We start from the raw sequence: 20,928 nt of genomic DNA on the forward strand, positions 1-20,928 counted from the left end.
GCTATCACTCGCTGTGCCAAGTAAAACCAGTGCCACGAACACGCACAGTGAATACATTTCACTGCGGATCCAACCTCCAGATGCTCAGCGAAAATAAGATTGTGGATGTGACTGACATGAGAAGCCTCACAAAACCGATCCCAGGCTCATTTTTAGCGAGCCAAACCCCCGCCACTCTCCGCGACTGCTACTCTGGCGAGGGCCCTTGGGCGACGAGGTTTTGCAGTCTCTATTACATGTGCTGTCAAGCCAATTGCCTCCCTTGCTCTTTGTGATTTTGGACGGTTGTGTAACTTTTGCGAGCTCTGTCCAGAGACACACATCCTGCCAGGCTTAACTCGCCACCACATCCCACCAGGCAGCACATAGATCAACACACACACACACCAGTTTAGGACCAGCTGGTGCAGCAGATAATAAATAACAAGCTGTCGTTTGACCTGGATGTTTCCACATTTTGGAAGTCATTCCATATTTCATATTAATGACTTGATTCATGAGACTTCTCCTCACACTCACTGGCGAGATGTAATGCACCCACAAAAAAGTTATCCACATGTATCGCATGGTAACACCAGGTGAAAATGGGATCAACGCCCAACTTTATTTTTTAATCCTTTAATCTGCGAACCCAAGCGCTTTGTCCAAACTGATTGTTCAAGGAAAACACAGATTTTTTTTAAGCCAGCTAGTATTGGATACCATGAACTGGTTACAAATTGGGAACACTTACAAAAGAGAACATAACATATAATTGGAGAGAATGATTTCCAAGTACTGTGAGTTTAAATTCCATAGACAGCAGCAGAATTCAAACTTTTCTTTTCCTTAGCATCAGCTCAGGTCATCGCTATATTCACTATCTATTGAGTGACAGCTTTACAGTGAATGTTGAGGCCTAAAATTAAGTTTCCTTATATAGCATAGTATATGGTTTCATATATATAAAATTGAACTGAGAATGTTTTCACTTTCCCCTCTCACATCATCGCACTCTGCGGTCTTTTATCATATATGATAGAAACCGCCTTTGACCCACTATAGCTTAGCACCCCAATGAAAGGGAGGAAGTGGTTTCTACATCACATAGCTCTTCCCATCAGGCTACTGTCATCTTCTCCTTTGGGTTATGAATGGAGGATGTGTATGATCAAGTGGTCTGTAAGGTTCTCTATAATGCCAGATCTGGAAGACGAGGTCTCTTATCCGATCTGAAAACTGAATATTAAAAGTGACTATCAGGCTGGCAACCAGGCATCAGCCTTTTTTTCATTAAAAATGACTTTATTCTGTGTTGCACGTTTTGCTTCTGTTTCCCTCGTTTTAAATTTGGTTGCTAATGGCAACCTGGCAACCCTGACTTTCGAGCACTGCTTTATAGTTGAATTATTGTCACCTTGTTTTAATTGCATCCATAGATTAGGACAACAAAGTTGAGTTTCAACTCCCAGCAGTATATAATCAGAAATTCCTTTCTAATCAGCAGTTGAAATGAGTTGAGAAATACTTTTTAAATGTTTTCATATGTGTTGATTTGCATTACGATCCGAGCTAATAAACTGATGGGGAAGAAACAACACAAGCAACATGTGCAGGACAGACAGTCGTTCAGAGATGAGAGCCGGGTCTCTTCTTTTAGAACTCGGAGTAGAAGTTCTTTTCCTTTAGCGCTCTCCAAATCTTCACATCATGTTTCACTTCAAACAATCTTTCCCTCTCCGTTTGGACCACAGTGTCCATCACTGCATGTTCCCCAAACGATATGCGTCTAATTTTGCCTCAATAAGAGCTGGGTATGAAAAAAGATGACAAGGATCCCTTTGATCCATTCAAAAACATGCACTGCTCCGGCAGGCGACGTGCAACCTTCCAACCCCAGAAAGCCAAGGTGGCCACAATACACAAAGAAAGCTCAGGTAGAATATCATGCGTAGCACATGTGTAACTGATACATTTGGCTCATTGTAATCAGAGGTGACAGAGGATTTTAGAAAAAGCCCAAAATAAAGTAAATTGTCATGCTGTGTGGAATTTCCCTTGACGTCCACCAGCCCAAAATAATATTTTCCATAAGATTCTTTTTCCCAAGCACTCTGAGGAAAAATATTCTGGTACAGTATGTGTTGTTTCTCAAGAAATCACCGTATTATTGAAAGTTCCCATCTGCCATGCCGTTGAAAGGCTGCAGGCTAATGAAAGCTTCAATCTGTCTCCAGAATAAAAGAAGAAATTATTTCAAAGCACAACATCTGTTACGCGTCACAAAATGAAAATCTCTCAGAAAACACCATTTGTCCACTTGCTGAGTATTTATTTGCAAAACGACGGCTATGAATTAAGAAGGAATGCTCCGCTCCTCAAAGGACGGTTTGATGATACATTAATTATGCTGGAACCTATTTGCTGTTGCAAATTTTTGCGCGTGTGAAAGAGGATACAACTCGATACGTATCAAATTTGTTTGGCAAGAGTTATGTAATTGCTCAAAACGCGGGGCTTGGGGCAACGTGCTACAGTATATTGAATTTCCTTTCAATTCCCTGTAATAAGTGTAGTTCCTCCAGCAAAAAGATTAATCATGTTTGTAGGTCAATGACACTTAAATTAGTTAACACAAATTCAAAAGGTGACAGATGTGAATATATGCAGGAGGAAACGTGAACAGCAATCACTTATAAAAGCATCAGAGTGCGAGCAGAACAACGGTCACACGGGCCAACTTTGTCAAATTAGCACAGACCCAGAGTTTACGTTGGGGAAACAAGCTACGGCAAATGTAAATGTTACGTCCATTCACCACAAAAAGCATCATGTGATGATGCCATAAATTAGGAGGAATCAAAACCATGACGTGAACATACCACTTCTACATGAAATACCAACAACCTTGGTCAGATTAGTTATCAAAACTAGGGATGCTCCAGCATTTTTGGGAGCCGATCCGATCACTGATCACAGAATGGATGGGAGAATAATCATAATAATAATTCTCAATGTCCTGTATACAATCTAGCCTTGTGCACCACTTAAAGTGGTAAAACCATTTGTACTAAAATAAATAATAAATACAATCAAGATCTTTATGTACCACAATCAAATTTTTATTTGTGTAAACATTACATTCCCTGTTAAGAGCAATAGCGAGCTGAGCTGAGTGACGGGTGTCTTTGGGATATGTTTTACCCGGGCTTGTTTCTCGTACTCGGCGTATTCTGTTGTGTGGCGCGTTCTCAAATTTCGTTGCATGTCTTGCAAACAGCGAGTTTTACATCTTTTTCGGAAACTGTGAAAAAGTTCCAGACCGGAGAACTCATGCTGCCATCCTCATAAAACAGAGCGGCAAAACAGTCGCAGGTAATCTACGTCACATGCAGAAAACAAAATGGTCTCATATAATTTACATCAGGCGCAGAAAAACAGGTAAAAAAAAAATATATATATATATATAAATATGTGATCGGCTTTTCTGATCTGCACTTTGAGGGCCCACCGATCAACCTGTTCAGGGTCCATATCGGCCGACAATGATCTGCGGCCGATCGATCGGAGCATCCCTAATCAAAACCCAACTTCAAAGCTCATATGAGCCGAGCTGAAATGGGAAAATGCTGTTTAACCATTCAAGATCACATCCCTGATCATGTTTGCATATTTATATGTAACAATATATATATATATATACATAAAAAAATCCAAAAATGCATTTAAAAGTTGAGCACAACTCAAATGCAAAGTTATTTGTGGTGAAACAATGTTCTGTTCACTAAAGAAGCACTAACTAGACTCTAACCTTAATATCAGAGAAGATTCTCTTTTTTAACAGGTGGCTTATTGAATTGACAGGTTCTGATTCTTTAAGGTCTCATTTCACAATTTCAAGAAAAAGAGTGGCTCCCAGAATAAATGACACTTTTCAGTGGCTGCAATTAGACTGACTCATGTTTACACCTAAATCTGCACAATAGAAATTGAGGCTTAAAGATATTAGAAATAAGAAGTGAGCTCCAGCTCGTGTCTGATAGGGTTGGATAGATATTTCTGAGGATAAATAGTTTAAAACATCAGCTTGTGATCCAGGAAGATGGCCTCTGGGTTATTATGGCCGAGTACATTTCCCGTGAATCTGTTTATACGTGTGTAAACACGCTTGCAGGATAGTGTAGATAGTAACAGCTGTTCACCCCCAACAGAGGTGGACAAAGCATTACATAAACTCTGACTCATAACACAGCAAACAGGTGTTTCCTGACATCCGAGATGCACATTGATTGACTTTGAATCGTGTGACATTTTCATTGCATATTACGTGTGAAATAATTTTATTCAGCTGGTCGCAGCCTGCAGCCACGACGATAGATGCCACGACGATAGATGCCACCAAATCCAACACGCTGTCCCTTTAAGTAATAGAAGACATGCTGACACTCACAGAGCTTCTAAATTTAGGTCCCTGTTGTCTTGTGTGTGTTTCCCCCCCACACATATACGTTGTTAATGTAATCTCATATCTGTAAAGCAGGTTTTCTTAGAAGGAAGTGCTTTTCTCAGTAACCCAGATGTCGACTGTTCACATCGCTTCCTCCCTCTAATTCCAGGGCCCACCTGCCTCGACCACAATCCCAAAACAAGACACTCAAAACACACGGCGGGATAGCATAGCTAGCTTAATGCCTAGTCATTAGCCGCTAATAACCATCATTTAATAGCGAGATCCTTGTTATCCCTCCTAAATGAGGCTTGATAAGAAATTTGTTAATTGACGGGGGAAACTCAAAACTTGGAGCGGTCCGTGTGTTTTGCCGAAGTATTATTCACTCTCCGTGACTGCGTGTGTTGCTTTAGCTACTGGATGGGGTAACCCCAGTCATTTGCCTCCTCAACACCTGTGTTTACTTTGGGGCCTCGGCCCCCATGACCCAGCAGCAATCCTTCACTCACTCAGAAGATGGAGTGAGGTTCCAGCCTCCAAATATGTGCTGTCCGTGCACTTTTACCACTGTGTGATTCCTCTAAGACTTTCATTATGGGGCACGGGCCAAACGACTAGTATAAATTACAATCCGTTTCCAAATTCTAGTCAATTTAAACATTCAGATCCAGTTCTCTTTTACTGTAATGTTGAGCACGGCTAAGAGCAGACATTGGCTTTGGCGTTTTTGCCGTGCTTGTTGTGGCTCCTGAGGCTTTTTTAAAGTGCTTTGGGTATGGAAAGTGGATTTGAGGAGCCATTAATGTAGAGTGAACTTTCTTTGGATGGTGAACTGGATTCAGTAGTTTTTGAATATTCAGCATGAAAGATGCAGATTTACGGCTGGTTCAAATCAACAGGTGTTTTTCAGAGAAGTGGGATTATTGCTTCCTGTCACAACTTCTGTGAAGGGCTCAGTCTTCAACTTCAACACGTTTTTAGTGTACAAATGTGTGTAGCAGAAAGTATCGAAATTTGACTTAAAAAAAAAAGAAGAAAATCCTGATTCAGATCTCAACTTAGCAAATTTTAGACTTTTAGGTTCTTGTGCAGCTGTGCAAATTTCCTGTAAATTGTATTTGTTAAGTAAAATAGATATTTTTTGTTTTATTTGAATGAGTGTACGGTTGTGACGGCCTCAGAGGCCTGCTGCATTGGTCCTGCTGCCTCGGGACTCTGTTTGTGTGTGTTTGTGGTTTCTGTAGGTCCTCAGCTGGGTGAGGGGTCATCGACCTTACTGGGAACACCTGGCCAGTGTTTCCAGTTTATCTAATGCCACCTGCTCAAACACCAGTGTGTCATCAGCCCCTCTGCACCAAGCTGTCAGTTGTTTTTCGTTAAGTTGGCTTGCACCCTCCTACACGATTACGATTCTGACTTTCATACCTCATTGCACTTTTCGTTTTTGTAAACTTGCTTTTATAAATTGAAGTTTGTTATTGTGGAGTTTCCAATGAAACTAACTGAATAGAAAGATGAATCGTGGTGATTTTAAATGAGCTGAAAATGACGTCATTGTTCACAAAGGTCAGCTCTGATTCGTGGTTGAATTGCTTGAAAGCTTGAAGCATAAATTCACAGCACACACATGGAAAAAAAATGAATGTTAAAATAAAAAAATATGCAATGCAGATTATGGTTTCAGATAGCTGAAGTAAGTAGAAACAATTTCCTTTCATCCCCCCCCCCGTTGTGCTATAGCTTTGATTTAACGAATGGTCTTCCTCAACTGAACCACAACTGAGCGGCTCCCAATGACCTGTTTACTGCCTCTCAGATGTTAACAGTGTGGATCTGATGAATGTTTTGCAGTCAATTCTGGATGCAAGCCAGCTTTCTGTTGCTCGCACTGCAGCGTTAACTGTTCAAATATTAGTGCCAATGTTGTTTCAGGTGTGCATGCATTAGCGTGCGCCAAGACCACGTTTCCATGGAGACAGGCCAGCCTTAGTGTAAAAAGCTGCCACAGTATCGTATAAAGTCATTAAACTCAGATATCATCAATATTGCTCTGCGTACTGAAATAAGGGGAGGCAGATGTGACACTGGGACATTCTCCATGATCTTTGGACTTGCCAGATTTCTTTCCCAGTGAAAACATTGACTTTACAGCAATATTTATCATAATTTGTGTTCAGAAATGGTATTTGGAGTATTTGTGAGCGTCCTGGGGGCTTGGCAGCTTTGGTTGCATGTCACTTTCTGCCACTTCTTGCATAGTAGCACATTGCTTGACATTTTCTAAATGTGATATTAATCGTACATTTAAATTAAGTTCCAGTATGTCGTGTATTTTGCCTGCAAATAATCAAGTCATGTGAAGGAAATCTCTCTCATCTACAAAATGTGACTGGAACCCTGAAGCTACAACATGTTAAAGGGTGGAAAGCTTCCATAAAGAACCTTTAGGGCTGCATGTGACTTTTTCAGGTTAAGAGAAACATTTCAAACCGTTTGAGTGTTGTCTTTTCCAGGACACTGGCAAGTGCAGGAAAAGAACTCAAAGATAACTTCCCGAAAGCCCTGGCAGAGCGAGAGGAGGCCAACCGCAGTGGGAAAATGACTGTGAGTACATTATTACAGCACTCCAATTGCTACGTAATGGGATTCCCCTCAAATATTTCTGCAATTCCATTAGGATGGGAACAAAATCCATACTGTGTCAAGTTGAGTGGAAATGCCCCCATCCCCCAGCCCTGCCCCCCTCCTGTCCCTCTCCAAATACCCTGAGAGCCAGCTGCCCGCCCCTCTCCCATCCATAAAACCTCATCCACCAAACTCCAGCTACCTTGTTGTAGGTGAGCCTCCAGACACAGCCACCAAAATCTTTCCTTTCTAAATCGGGTCTCAAAACAAATTAGTATGAAGGCTTTGAAATGTCATTGTTTGTGGTTGTGGTTGTGATTCTTAGACTGGCTGATTAACTTGTATGAACACATATTCTCTTTTCATTCTGGGTTAGTATAAACCATGTAGCTAATCTATTTTATGGCCTAAAGTGTGATATAAATGTCATCATCCGTCCATATCTGTGAAGGTCCATGCAGACTGTATCCACGGCTTTCAAAGGGCAGCAGACATGCAAACACATCTGCGTTCACACTTTGGATGATATCTAAGCATTTATATTTGTAACTAGTGATGCACCTATACCATTTTTTTTCAGACCAAGTTAATAGTTCAACAGTCACATTTTAACATTCAATTGTGTTTTCCTGATGCAAACAGAGTAGAATTTGCATCAGGGAGGTTAATAATGAACCATTTAACTGTGCTGTCAGTTACACAGTTAAAATAAAAAAGATTAGTAAGTGTCCGAGGAGAGGCTGGAGAACAGCTGACCTGAAGAGGTCAGCCCACCTTAAGTGCACCTGAGCCGTAGCAGCCAGGTGTCGCTAACTTTAGTGCTAACCCACTTTAATTATCAGCTGGCTGACAAGCAAGACACAGGAACTTAGCATTCCCATTCACGGCTATAAAGTTACTGCTGACTTCATGCTCACTGTCACACACATGCTCTCTGGCTGTCTCGACCGGACGCTCGCTGATGTTACGCTGGGCTTGCAGTACATTGGTGGAAAAACCCTGACCGATTACAGCAGGCAGACAACAGCTGACAACTTCACAGCTAAATGAATTACTCGCCGTCTGTTTCGCACACCTACTGCAGCTGGCTTGTGCATCTGGTTATTGTTGCAGTTGGGCGGCTCGTTAGGTTCAATCGATGAGAGGTTAACATGGTCGCCTTCATGGTATCGGTGTGGTTTTCAGAGTAGGAGCGTACATGAGCACAGTATTGGACCCGGTACTGGTATCAAGAGCAAGAGGTGTAAGGGTCCAGCACAATCTCATGGCAGGTAGTAAAACAGTCTCGAAATGCAATTTATTGGTATGAGTTGTTCAGCACTTACTAGTCATGTGAGTTCTTTGTATGTTTAGTCACCCAATCACTAGTCAGGTGAGTTGTTAGGCACTTGCTAGTCTCATGAGTTCTCTCGTGAGTTGTTAGTCAGTCAAGTAAACATCATCCATGCTCTTTTACTAACCTTTTTAACTACGTTTTTTTTGCCTTCTTCTTCTAACTTCCTGTGGAGACCGAAGTTTATTTTGTAAAGACACTATGCATGTAAAGAGTGTTGACACGTCTGCATCATTTGAGGTCTAGAGCCACCGTCCGAGCCTCGGGATTAGACGAGTTGGGAGTGAGAATGTGTTGGAAGCAAGTCCTAAGTTGGTGCTGCTGGTAGAGCAGCACCAACTAGAAATAGTTGGGCTCACGTCCAACAACTGTGTGCTGCCAAACGTGAGCGGTGCTAAGTGCAATGCCCGCCGGAGTGCTGAGAGGCGAGGATCCCCTTGCCCCTCTCTCTGCCAGAGATCAGAGAGGTAACGCTGTCTGGTCCTCGTTTACCTGCAGTGGGGGCCGTGGCCACATTCTCCACAACTGAGCAATCGCAGCTCTGCAGAGGCCTCGTCACAGATCCTGCTCGTGATCTCCGTGGACAGGATCTCCAGGTGCAGCTGACGAGCAGAGCGAGTGTGGTCGGCTCCATCAGACCGTGACCTCCAGCACACTCTGGGGCAGCTTGCAACAGAGCGCAAAGTGGTCGGGATGAAAGTCCACGCTGCCAGAAAACAGTCAGAAAATGCCTCCGTTTGCTCGGGGAGTAAGTTGCTGCTATTTTTGTTCGAAAAAATGGCGCAGAATCGGCAGCAATACTTCAGAAGGAATTATGCAATGTTCACTGCATCCGGGAAGCGCAATCCAGGGACGGATTTTAACCCACTGCTTTGACTACAAACTAGTACTTCTAACACTCTGCTAACAGCATGTGATGAATGGGACGTGCATCATTCGGGGCGACTGTCTTCAGCATCGTTCTGCATGGAGTGTTCGCGATGATAGACTCCAAATGATTCACTTCACATGCTGGAGTTTTGTTTGACCTCCGTGTACCTGCCCCTGTGGGCTTTGCAATTACGAGCTCACGTGGAGCGCACGGAGCAGAGTTGAGGCAGTAACACCAGAAGTCTTCCCGCTGGATGTGCACTGTGTAAACAGTACCATGCGAAAGCCTCCCTCTCTTCCTTTCAGCCCTCCATAACTCAAACCCTTCCAGAGATGCGGCTTCTTTCCTTTTTTTTTTTGTCCTCTCGAAGAAACCTCCGCTGAGAAATTAAGTGATTTAAAGTATCTCTTACTGTATGTAGAAAAGAGAACCAGACTAAAAACAAGGATAATATCGTGTCGTGCGTTCCCGACATTGTTTCGCTGACATGATGTTTTCCCACCTTATTTTTCATCTCTTAAGAGCTTCCTTTGCTGAAAAATTGGATCAGGAAAGTGTTTATTTTCCTCCGAGCCCCACTGTTTAAAATTGAACCCACATTTGTGTGCTTAATGCCCCTCCTCTTTGAAACTGTTCAAGCAACAGGTAATCTTGACTTCACCGGTGTATTTACATTACACAGATGTAATCCAGACATACAGTAAACCACGTGTTGTATCTACATACTTTACATTCATTTTCTACCATACGTGCGTATTAATATTGTGATGTGCCGGTATCCGTGTGGTTTCCATACATATGTTACACCTGCTGTATTTTCATATTAACATCTGCCAAACAATCGAAGGAGTCGGACGCGGTTTAGATGTTTTCCCTCTGCTCTCTGTTGCACCTCATTATGAAAGTGTCAAATTACCCACCTTAATCTTCCGCGGGGTTCAATAATAAGACCACCCAGCGTCGCAAGGTATCTTTCACGCCGTTCATTGTGGGCTTTCTCATCAAACACACGACTAGCGGCTATCAGCCAGGCCCTCAGACCTGAGGATCAGTCCCGCTAACACATTCCAGGTCCTCATATCCACGGCTTTTTACTGCACTCTAATGCAAAGCAGTCCTTGTCCTACACATGTTTTTCACTTTTTTTCCCCCCATTATTTTTTATGTTTGCACATTATTGTTATTTTAAGGGGAGAAACCCCAGGTGAATAGGTTTTTAAAAATAAATAAATAAGATAACTTGTATATATTGCTCTGAAATTTTCCCAGTTGATTACTTACAATTATATGACAATTATATAATAGTATAGTAACACAATTTTGTTTTGGGATATGCAGAATATGCATTATTTTCTAAAATTTGAACATTGGATAAAGCCAGCTTCAAAAGTAAAAACTCATTTAGAGAAAATGGCTTTTAAAGATATGTTTTAAATATTCAAATGAGGCATGATCTAATGGTAACTTTTGGTGAATTTAAGAGAAATCTACCGACACAAATGGACAAAGTAGTGAAATAAACACCAGAATGTGTATTTTGTAGGGGTGGGAGTCACCAGAGACCCCACGATATCATATTATCACAAGACTTTTTGATTTCCTTTTTTTTATTCTCCTGCGTGAGTGTCAAAATGTTTTATCTAAAAAGTAGTGCTGCAGCAGTATTGTACTTTTTGATTAATTAACCTGATTCACCATAATAAATACATGCATTCTAAAATTAACCCCCAAAAAAATAATTTATTTATGTTTCATATTATAATGATTTTGCTTATCTAACATGTTTAACATGTTATTTTTTCAATTTTGCACATATTCTTGTTCTTGAGACGAAGCAAATTTGTCCACAAGTGTTTGCTTAATATATTTTGGAACAAGTGAAGAGAGCATGTTTCTACTTTTTATTTATTTTTTGCTTATTATATTTACATCCTGCAGGGACCTGTTACATTTCATATTCTATTTCTTGTTATCTCACACAGTGGAGATCCTTCCTTTTGTCTATCCTGGATAATCAGTTTTTATCAGTTAGAAGCTACATTTACGTGAATTTTAATACTTGCCAAGTATCATGGTTCCACCTAGTGGTCAAAAAGCACTCTTTTCTTTGCAGAATTGAAGCTTGATTTACTTTGTTTGAATAAGTAAAGCAGCCTACTCCCTATATATTTTTTCTTAATAACTAAATAATTTCATATTACCTTGTTCTTTCTATTAACAAATGAACCTGCAGGACCTTTACTGTAGAACTTCAGCCGGTTTCACGTTGAGTTGTGTGATAAGTGTTTCTTGTTTAAACTTGTTCAAAATCTAAATCAAAGACAAATTGCCTAATTTGTTTTATTTGACTTTAAATTTTTACTGCCTCTCGTAAACTCGACCAGTGTTTGCTGACGCCGCCCACTTCATTCATCACAAAGAGTTCCATCACTGTGCTGAAGGACTGTTGGGACTCTGAAAAGCATCCGTTTCAGGCGCATCAACGACGAGGAAAAGAAAATACTTAAAGCTGAGTTATTGGCTCTCCTTGAAATGGATGACATATTCATTGTCATCTTCCATGTCATTCATCAGAGGGGGGTCACTCTTTTGTCCTCCTTTCATGTCATGCTGAACCTTTCAAGTCAGGTTGAAATTACACCTGTCACTTAATACACTTGTCTGGTTATAACGTCTCCTCCGCTCGGGTCCAAATGGCATTTCAGAAGATTGATATAGACAAGACTCTTGATGAACAGAGCTCATCTTCCCTTTGTGTGCGGACCCTGCCTCCGCCCCCTCCTGTTTCCCTCTTTAGGATTCAGGCAAATGAGTCAGGAAGTGAACCCTTTCTTGCATTTGAAAGTATTGACTTTGATAGCGTTTGGTCTGTAGAAGGAGCCCTCTGCTATCTGCCTGATCAGCTGAACTGATCAGCGTTCGGTGCCTTTGCCCTCATGGTGCTTTGACTTCCCCGGCCCTGTTGCGAAAGCTGCTTGGCTGCCAAAAGTCACACACAAACAAAAGCCGCACCTGGGCAGCTTTGGCTTTATTTGCACTGGGTAAGAAGTTCAGTTTTTTATCAAATCCAGGTCACACCTGCGCAGGATGCCTGAGGGTGTCCATTGTTGGAAGGTTCACATCTGAAACGGAGGGTGTGCTGCCACCACCCACTCGGCTGCCTGTTTGTTTTCAGCTGTTTGCTGAGAGGCTCTGATGCCATCAATGCGAAATTGCGACACATCGGACTAATGAATGGGCACGACCAAGAGCAGTTACGCATGAAGCCCTAATGTCCTGACACAAACCGATTTATACACACATGGACGCAACAAGGACTCAAGTACATTAGATAAATCAAAACTTGTGTCAAATTCAAGTAAGTGCGGTAGTTTGTGGGAAAATAGCAGAAATGCCCCGTCTTCCACAATGGAATTACGTCTCTCCAGCCGAACCTTCCACCAAATTTCATTTCAACTGTTTGGAGCTATCCGAGATAAAGCAGAACATGATGGTGGCTGTAATTAACAGTGACTTCAGAATGCTTGAATTTAGTTTGATCAAGTTATTCTATGAAAAGATGAATTTGTCCAACTGGACTCAGTTGGTGCTGCTACTGTGAGATCGTATTCTTTACAGGAAGATTTGGGTTCTATTGAACTTTTTACATTTCATTGAGAAGTTGGACGTTTTGCCCGGCACATCATGTTGCGCTGCAAAGCAATAGACTGTTGTCCTAGATGTTATGCCCAATTTGAATTGAAAGCTGAGTTTCCGAAATCTCCAAAGTGAAGTCATTGCATCATAACCAAAACAACCAAAATATAACCAAAGTTGAAAATGTTTTTTCTTTAAATTATTCGAAAAATGTCTCCTTTGAATCAAACCTTGTTAATTTAACGCATGTTATGACTTACAGTTTATTAGATGTATAGCAGGAGATGGTAGATTTTCATTAACAGTGAATAACATGTTGGTTGCTCATGGTGCATTACAATGATATCACATGATGATTGATGATAATGTGTTTCACCTCCATCAAATGCTGTTGACCAGAGAACATAATGTACCCTGAAAGTAAACATTCACTGCCCCTAAGGAGCAAATAAATATGTTCCTTATCGTATCCGTGAAGCCATCACTCACTCGGCAACAAGAGGGGACTTCATTACAACAATGCAGCGGGCACCGAGCCTCGCTGCGGAGGGTGGACGAGCTCCCAGCTCATTCCCCAGCAGCACGGCTATCACACAAGTCACTTTGAACAGACTGATGGGAGTCGCATTCAAGCCATCAAACTTTGCGAGCGAGAAGAAATTGATAACAAAGATTTAATGCTTCATGATCTCTGAAAGGTTGAAACAGTGAAATTATACTCATACTTACTGACTAGAGCTTGAACGCATCATAATATAACTCAATGCAGCCTCCATTAATTAGCTGTTAGCTGTATTTTGCCAAGCAAGACTGTGTTGCCCACTGGCTGCTAACATTTCTTATTATATTATATTAATAGTTCACCAAGGGACAATGTACATCAACTGTAGACATTTAAAGTCAACTTACATATAAACCTGGAACTGTTGACGGCAATGGTGTTTCATAATCAGATTTCTACCTCACTAATAGTCAATAATTTTGTAATTTTATTCAATATAAATGCAGATTTTAAATCAAGACACCAGGAAAGCTCTGTGGAAGGTGCAGCTCTGTTTAATTGTATTACTTTGTGAGACTAATTTGATTGTTTGGACACGATTTTCAGTCTCCCACCCTTTCAGTTGTGGAATTTGGCTGGTTGGCCTGCACTGCGTGTCTCATGCCCAGAGGGGACATCCTGCATAAAGGAAGTGTTTGTCTTTGGTCTGTGGACCCAGCAAGTTCTGTATTGATAAGCTCCTGTCGCTATAGATAATAAGGTGGTCAGTCATGCAGCCCAGAGATCAAGTATAGCATTAAAATTAAAGAGGAATTCCCAGCCCTATTGCATTACAAGCCGTGTGTGTGTGTCCGCTGCCTGGTCCCTTTGTCCCTGTCATGGGCAGTAAAAATAACAATGGCAAGTTTGATTTCAAAGCGGCAGGACCAAGGTGGACGGCCTTTAGAAAGGAAAGAGTCCTGCAGGGCTATCATATGACCTTGACTTGAATGGTGTCACAGAGTTGCAGAGAGGTGGGGATAAGGCCCCAACGGTCTGCAACCATCTATCAAGTGGACAAAAAAGGACTTTTTGTCCAGAGAAGCGACATTGTGATATTTGAGAATCACCTGATCAGCATCTATTTTCTTCTTTTATTTTCAAGACTTATTTTCACCTAGACGAAGAAGAACCTACATGATGCACCGTAAAATAACGACCCGGTCTCACAGTGGATGTGTCCAACAACACAGGACTTTCAACCAGGAGACCAGTGTGACTGGTGGAAAAAAAAAAGTTTTTTATTTGTTTAAATTAACCAGTAGATTTCAATTTCTGAACTGTTGTTCTAATTATTATTTTGATTCATATGAGCACTTTGCTTCTGAGTGTCAAATACGTTGGCTGCACTTTCTCACAGTTGCAGGTCTTGAGGAAAACCATAACATTTAACTGTGAAGTATTACTTTTGGCTGATTACAAGACGTGGATTTCATGGCCAGTGTCTTAGTCTATAAAAAGAAAATGGATAGCCGAAGCGTTATGTGTTATGTTAGTCCACACGGCCAACATGGCAGCTGTGCCCCGTCTCTCAATGTGCCGTATCTGCCACTGGGGGATTTGAGGGGAATGAGGAAAAGAAAGATTAAACCGCCCCCACGTTATACAATTGTCTCCTCGAGGTTTTAATAAAGAGATAATAATAGACTGAGATTGATCACATTATACATATTTGACTGATTAAAACAAGGTTTCCGTGGAGAGATGCAGCTGCTGCCAATAGCTCTGACATGCGGCCGTTTCTTGAATGAAAGCATAATTAGTGTTTTAAGTTACAAAAGCCAAATCCAGTGAGAACGCTTGGAAGCCGTCTTGGGGCGGATGAAAGGTTTGTGTACGCATGAAATCAAACATCACATATCCCAGAATGCAAGTGGCACTACTCCACTCACTGTTTTGCCACTGAAAGCCTGGACGAGCCCCACTGTAATGATTTCTTCTGCCCTCCTCCCTCCTGTGAACAGCTGCTATTGTCCAGAGATATCGCCCAAAAAAATGTGGCCCCTGGACCGTTTTCAGAGCAAATGAAAACGGATACACTTAATCTAATCTCTCAGGATTTTTTTTTTTAACTCAATGCGTAGTTAGATTTTTCAAATATGTTGGGAACACATGTGGCCCGTCACTAGCAAAACATCCATCAGCTCGATTCGCACACTGGGAAGATGGGGAATCATATTAAGCTGTCAACTTGGTATCAAAGGAAGTCTTGCATTAAGTGGAGGCCATCTGGGGGTCTGGATGAACTATGATTGCTCTTCTACAGAAGTCCTTAAGAGCTCTCATTTCGGACACAGTTGGAGATTTATTGGGAAGCAGATTATTGAGGGGATTACTTTATTTTCTGTTGGTATTAAGGCAGCCTCTTGGGCTTTATCTTGTACTAATATCTCCTAAATCACAGGCAACAAAGACTGTAGACACAGGAACTCACATCCTTGTTGCTACAATTGCAGCAACAGTTGAACAGCCTGTTACTTGAGTCTCCCCATGTTTTAAAGAACTTTGATTTCCCAGTGTATTTTATATTTATTTTACTATAATATACAACTATTATACAGATAAACTTCGGACTGACTGACCGTCATTTCTTGTTTGTGTGGTAGCCCATTGTAGTTATTGCAGGCAACTCCACAAAGAGGTTTGATGTGAAGCCATTTCAGTTTGAGTGTTGTAGTTCAGCTTGGCCTTGTGGCTGTTTTCGTACCAAGGTCAGAGACTTCTCCCTGTCGGTCGTGTACTGTGAGCTTGAAATCGTCCATTGCTGCAATTTATCATTATTTACAGCCTTATTATCTTTTGCATTCCTTTCTTTTTCACTTTTCATGGACTCATGAACCTTTGCATATTTTCACTGCAACTCCCGACCCACGTAATGGGAAGACACTGGGTGCATGTGGTGGTTATTGGTTAGGGAGGACTGAACATCAGTGTTAAATACTACCTAAAGGTTTCTGGCTTGTCCCTGGAGGAATGTGCACCTGCCATGTGTAGGCGGTGTGTTTTTTTAAGACTCCTTAGGCTCAAAATCAACACTTTGTGTAGTAAACCTGCTACACTCTGAATTATAGTCACTAAAATACCTTTAAATCAACAGGAATAGATTAAAGTCAGTGCACAAAAAACATCTTAAAATACACCCTCTGGCTATTAATTGACTCTTCAAATGTATTTACAGCCTCACATTCTAAAATATAGGTGTATTGCAGCCATCCATTACTGCCTTTGTTTATTCTCCTGCATCCCATCTTTCTTCTATCGTGCCTTTGGACTTCCCTCCAAAACAGTGATTAGACTTTCCAGTTTGTGTCTGGACCCATCTTCTTCCTGGACTCCCGTCAGAGAGGGAAGCCAAAGGTGACTGAGACTCATCTGGTCTTTGAGGCTGCAGGTGCAGTGTGTGGGAGATTTATTTTGGAAGCCATTAGTAACTACTGTAACCGTTTTAAAGACAAGAAAAATACATAACACTTCCAAAGGAGGCGCAAGCACAAATCATCATGGGATCCCCACTCCCTAATGAGGTATGTTTATATCTGAACGGTCCAAATGATGCAGGTCTGGTTCACCACACATGCTTGTACTGGAAATAAGGAGTTGGTTGTGATCGAGTTGACATAGAAGTGAACTCAAACAGACCTTGGTATTGTAAGAACACTTTTCCCCATCGAGACGATCCATTTTCACTCTCATCGATTCAAAGAATCAAAATCCAGCTGACGGCTGGCATCACTTCACCACGCGGCAACTCATTTTTGGTGTCACATCCAGGTGACAACCTCCGGGTCTGGTAAGTGAAGCCAAGGCTGAAATGCCTTGACTTTCATTATTACTGATGGCCATCAGGCGGCGACTCCTCCCTGATTGTATAGAAGTCTTTTAGAAAATGACTGGAAATGCTGGGAAACCAAACGGCATCCTGTCTGAGTTCATAACATCACCCAGAGGTGCACGGTGAATTTCACCAAGCCGATTAGTTTAAAAAGTCTGACGGAATGCTTTGTTAGGTCTGTCTGCAAGACGACAAAGCAAACTACTGACGGACTGATGGCTGCTAGGCTATGCTAACACTGTAGCTTCTACATCAATAACGTCATCTAGACATAGGTTTATACGAGACTTATACACATAGTTTGTTCTGGTCTCTGTTCTAATATGAGGAACTATCGTAGAGCTCTGGGTGACCAAAGATGGATACAATCTACGCAGAAGCTACGGTATATTCTTTCAGCTCTACCCGGGCTCGCTAGTTAATCATTTCAACAAGGTAACCCCACGAGTGATGAAGGAATCCATTTATGGTCAAAACATTGATACCCAATCTGGGAATTCAGCTAATGCTTATCCGCTCTCAGCAACATATGGAGCACATTCTTCAGAATCTTCTTTGTTTTATCACTACACACCGGACTGCTTTGGCTGTGTATTATTCCACCTGAGTAAATACTGGACGGCATCTCTGCTGCTCAGAACGGTGCACATGTCTTCCAGAGGGGTCCGGGCTGCAGCCCCTGTGCCGTCTCTCCTCGTCTTTGGCCCAATAACAGTCTCATCTCTCCCTGCCATGAGAGCAAGTCCAGGACTTTTTGTGTTTTTGATTCATATCCTGAGAGACCAGCTGCTATTGATGGACAGTTTCTCATCAGGTCAATGTCAGTGTGTCTCCCCGTTTCCTACTCTCAATCCCAGCGAAATGCCAAAGATTTGAGCTCATGGTTCAACTTTCAAGCTTCTAAAATCGAGACAGGCCAAATTCTCAGCATATTTTCACGTCATTGTAATGCGTATTAACATGTGTATGAGGTCCTTGCCATGGAGGGCTGCAGATGGTTTGAATCTCATAACAAATACAAGGGATTTTAAATCGGTTACATTTTAACTACCTGCTATTTAACAAAGGACCTCCATTTTTGGGTCTGTTTTTATTATGTTAACTTAGTCATTGTTGTCATACTTTATGCAATAAAACACGTTTTATTAGACACTTAAAACCTCGAGGGCACCAAAATTAGGCAGAAACATGCCAATATAAAAAAAATATTGCAGCTGACATAGTTTTGTTTAATTAGTGTAATGAAGAGGTATATAATTAACTCCACACGTTATTTACACAGGGCCTTACTCAAAGATGTCGTAAAAATGAGGAAGAATAAACAAACTGTGTGTGGCTCATGTTGGATGAATCAAAACCAAGTATCATGTTGAGAGTTTATTTGACGTTTAAGGCTGATTTCTTTCATTATAGGTGTTGATTTTCCTTTAATGAGCTTCGTCGGAGGGCAAACAAGAGTGAAAATGTGCACGCCCATATTTGTCAGAAAGGCAATATGTAACCTATTTATCTCCTGTCAGATAGTGAGCGCCAAGTGATGTATTTTGAATGCTTCAGGGTGACTGTTTGTCAGTTAATGGTCACGTAGTCTCATATCGAGGCACATTTTTAAAACTTAATTATTGTAAGATTTTAGGAATTTAACTTTTTGATCTAGAACATGCAACATTTGTGGGCAACAACATTGCACATTACATTATCTAATGTGGTCATTAAAGTTAAAATAGTATCATGTTACACAGGACGTTCTGTCTGTGTTTTCCTGTTTTCTTAATTATTCAAATTGGTTTTATTTATATCAAGAAATCCCAACTTTGCCTTGTGACCATGGTAGTTGTTTTTTGCATATGTCATGTGTTTTTAGGAGTTGTATAGTGTTAACGAGATACGGTGTTACCAGTGTATTGCATTAGCCTGTATTCTGATGGTCAGTAGTGGATAAGAGGCAGGCTCAGGTCTGGGTTCAGGTCTCAGCTGGGTTCAGCCTGATTTTTCTTAAAGGAGTCTGTCTAAGATGTGACCGCCTGCTCCAAAGAAATAGAAAGCATTTTATTTTTACTACTGGGTCTTTCCAATTTAAATGTATAGTCATTGGTAATAAAAAATACCCTTTTCAAAGACTCCTTCAGACTAGACCACTTTAGACTACTTCTTCATCTTCTCATGTTGGACTGAGGACAGACTGGATGCTACAGTGACACACATTTTTTATTACAAGACAGGTCGGGTCGGGGCTAGCTGGTTAGCATGCTCACGTCATATCTTGAACACAAAACAAATATGTCTACACAACGCCAACACTGTAGACTCTTCACACTCTGTTGTAATGTTTAGATTTTGAATGTCTTAAACTAAAATATCAGCCAGATCTCAAACATTGCACCTTTCAGGACACGTCTATCGGCCGGGTCTGGGGTCCTGGGTCTGCGTCTCGCTCTAGCAGCCTTATTCCTTAAATGTGGTCCAGTTTCTCTCCGCGTTCCACTCCCATTATTTCTACCACGCTGTGTCTATAACACGGGATGCTTTTACATTTTGTTTACATGTCGTTCTAAACACTGCAAGAAGGATCCTTCCTGGGAAGAATCCTCAAACAGGAAGTGCTGCAGGGATGCTGGTTTGGTTGAAATAAATAGAGGAAGACCTTCGACATTAGCATGAGTATTTAGTCTGAATAAAAGAATATTTGCATTAAAGAAAGTCGCACATGTCATCAGAAAGAAATGCTCTCTTTTAGGGCCAGTACAGCAACCACTGGTCTCACAAACGGCAGTACGATGCTGTTTATTACAGGAGCTTACTACAGCACATGTTTTTGTCCCCGCTCCAAATCACACACACAAATCCAAACTAACATTTGGCCACAGTTACCACAGTGGCTGGCCAGAACTCACCTGCTGCTTTAACTATTTTCTTTAGTTACTTACCAAAGTGGCTGGTACAGTAGATAAACCTCCAAACCACAGCCAGAATTCCCCAGGATTTAGCTGAGGCCTGGTATTTAACTCCCATCCTGCCCTCCTGGTCTTTTTCAATTGTGTGCCCCTACACTGCTTCCACCTCGACTCTATTTATCAGCTACGTATTTCCAGCCACCATCTGGCCCAGCTGATATCACAGTAGTCGCCTGGTTGTAATATGGATATCCCCCTCATTTATCTTATCCCCTATGACAAAACAAACCAAAACAAAAATCTCCTCATCTTGTCTGAGCAGAAAATAGTCCGATATCAGCCAGCAGAAAGCAGGAAAAGGGTGAAAAAGACACACATGTTGGCACTACCAGACATGTTGCGTTTCTCTTATTGCTTTGGACAATGTTAGTGTTGTCTTTAACCACAGGTCCCCCTTTTTAAGTTATCCCAGAGCCACAGAAAGCAGGGATCAAACGGCATCACGGTCTCTATTATTCTTTTCCTCTTGCAGGGCTGAACTGAAGTGCATTTCATGGTTTGAAAAACACTGTAAATTCCTTGTTGCTGCAGTGTGACAGCCAGCGATTGCAGGAGTCTCAGGGCAAGCCCAAAGGGTGAGCATCTCAGCAGAGCTGCAGGCCAAGTAAAACAGAATCATGTTTGAACACCTATTTCCACTGGGAAAGGGGGGCGGGGGCGGGAGGTGCAGCTCCGCAAGCTTTAATCAGAATCTTAAAACAGGCAAG

General features: G+C 41.6%; 1 protein-coding gene across 2 annotated transcripts in view; it reads left to right on the top strand.

Annotated features, from left to right (window-relative positions):
- The window catches only part of cfap299 (cilia and flagella associated protein 299), a 67,637-nt gene that overhangs the window by 7,420 nt on the left and 39,289 nt on the right, over positions 1-20,928 (top strand). For both annotated transcript variants that reach the window (XM_084025843.1, XM_084025842.1), the window contains exon 3: positions 6,943-7,033. In XM_084025843.1, the coding sequence (XP_083881969.1) occupies positions 6,943-7,033 (91 nt within the window). The remainder of the gene's footprint in view (positions 1-6,942; positions 7,034-20,928) is intronic.

This window comes from Eutrigla gurnardus (assembly GCF_963514095.1).
Source record: "Eutrigla gurnardus genome assembly, chromosome: 13".
In the NCBI taxonomy this organism is placed as follows: Eukaryota; Metazoa; Chordata; class Actinopteri; order Perciformes; family Triglidae; genus Eutrigla; species Eutrigla gurnardus.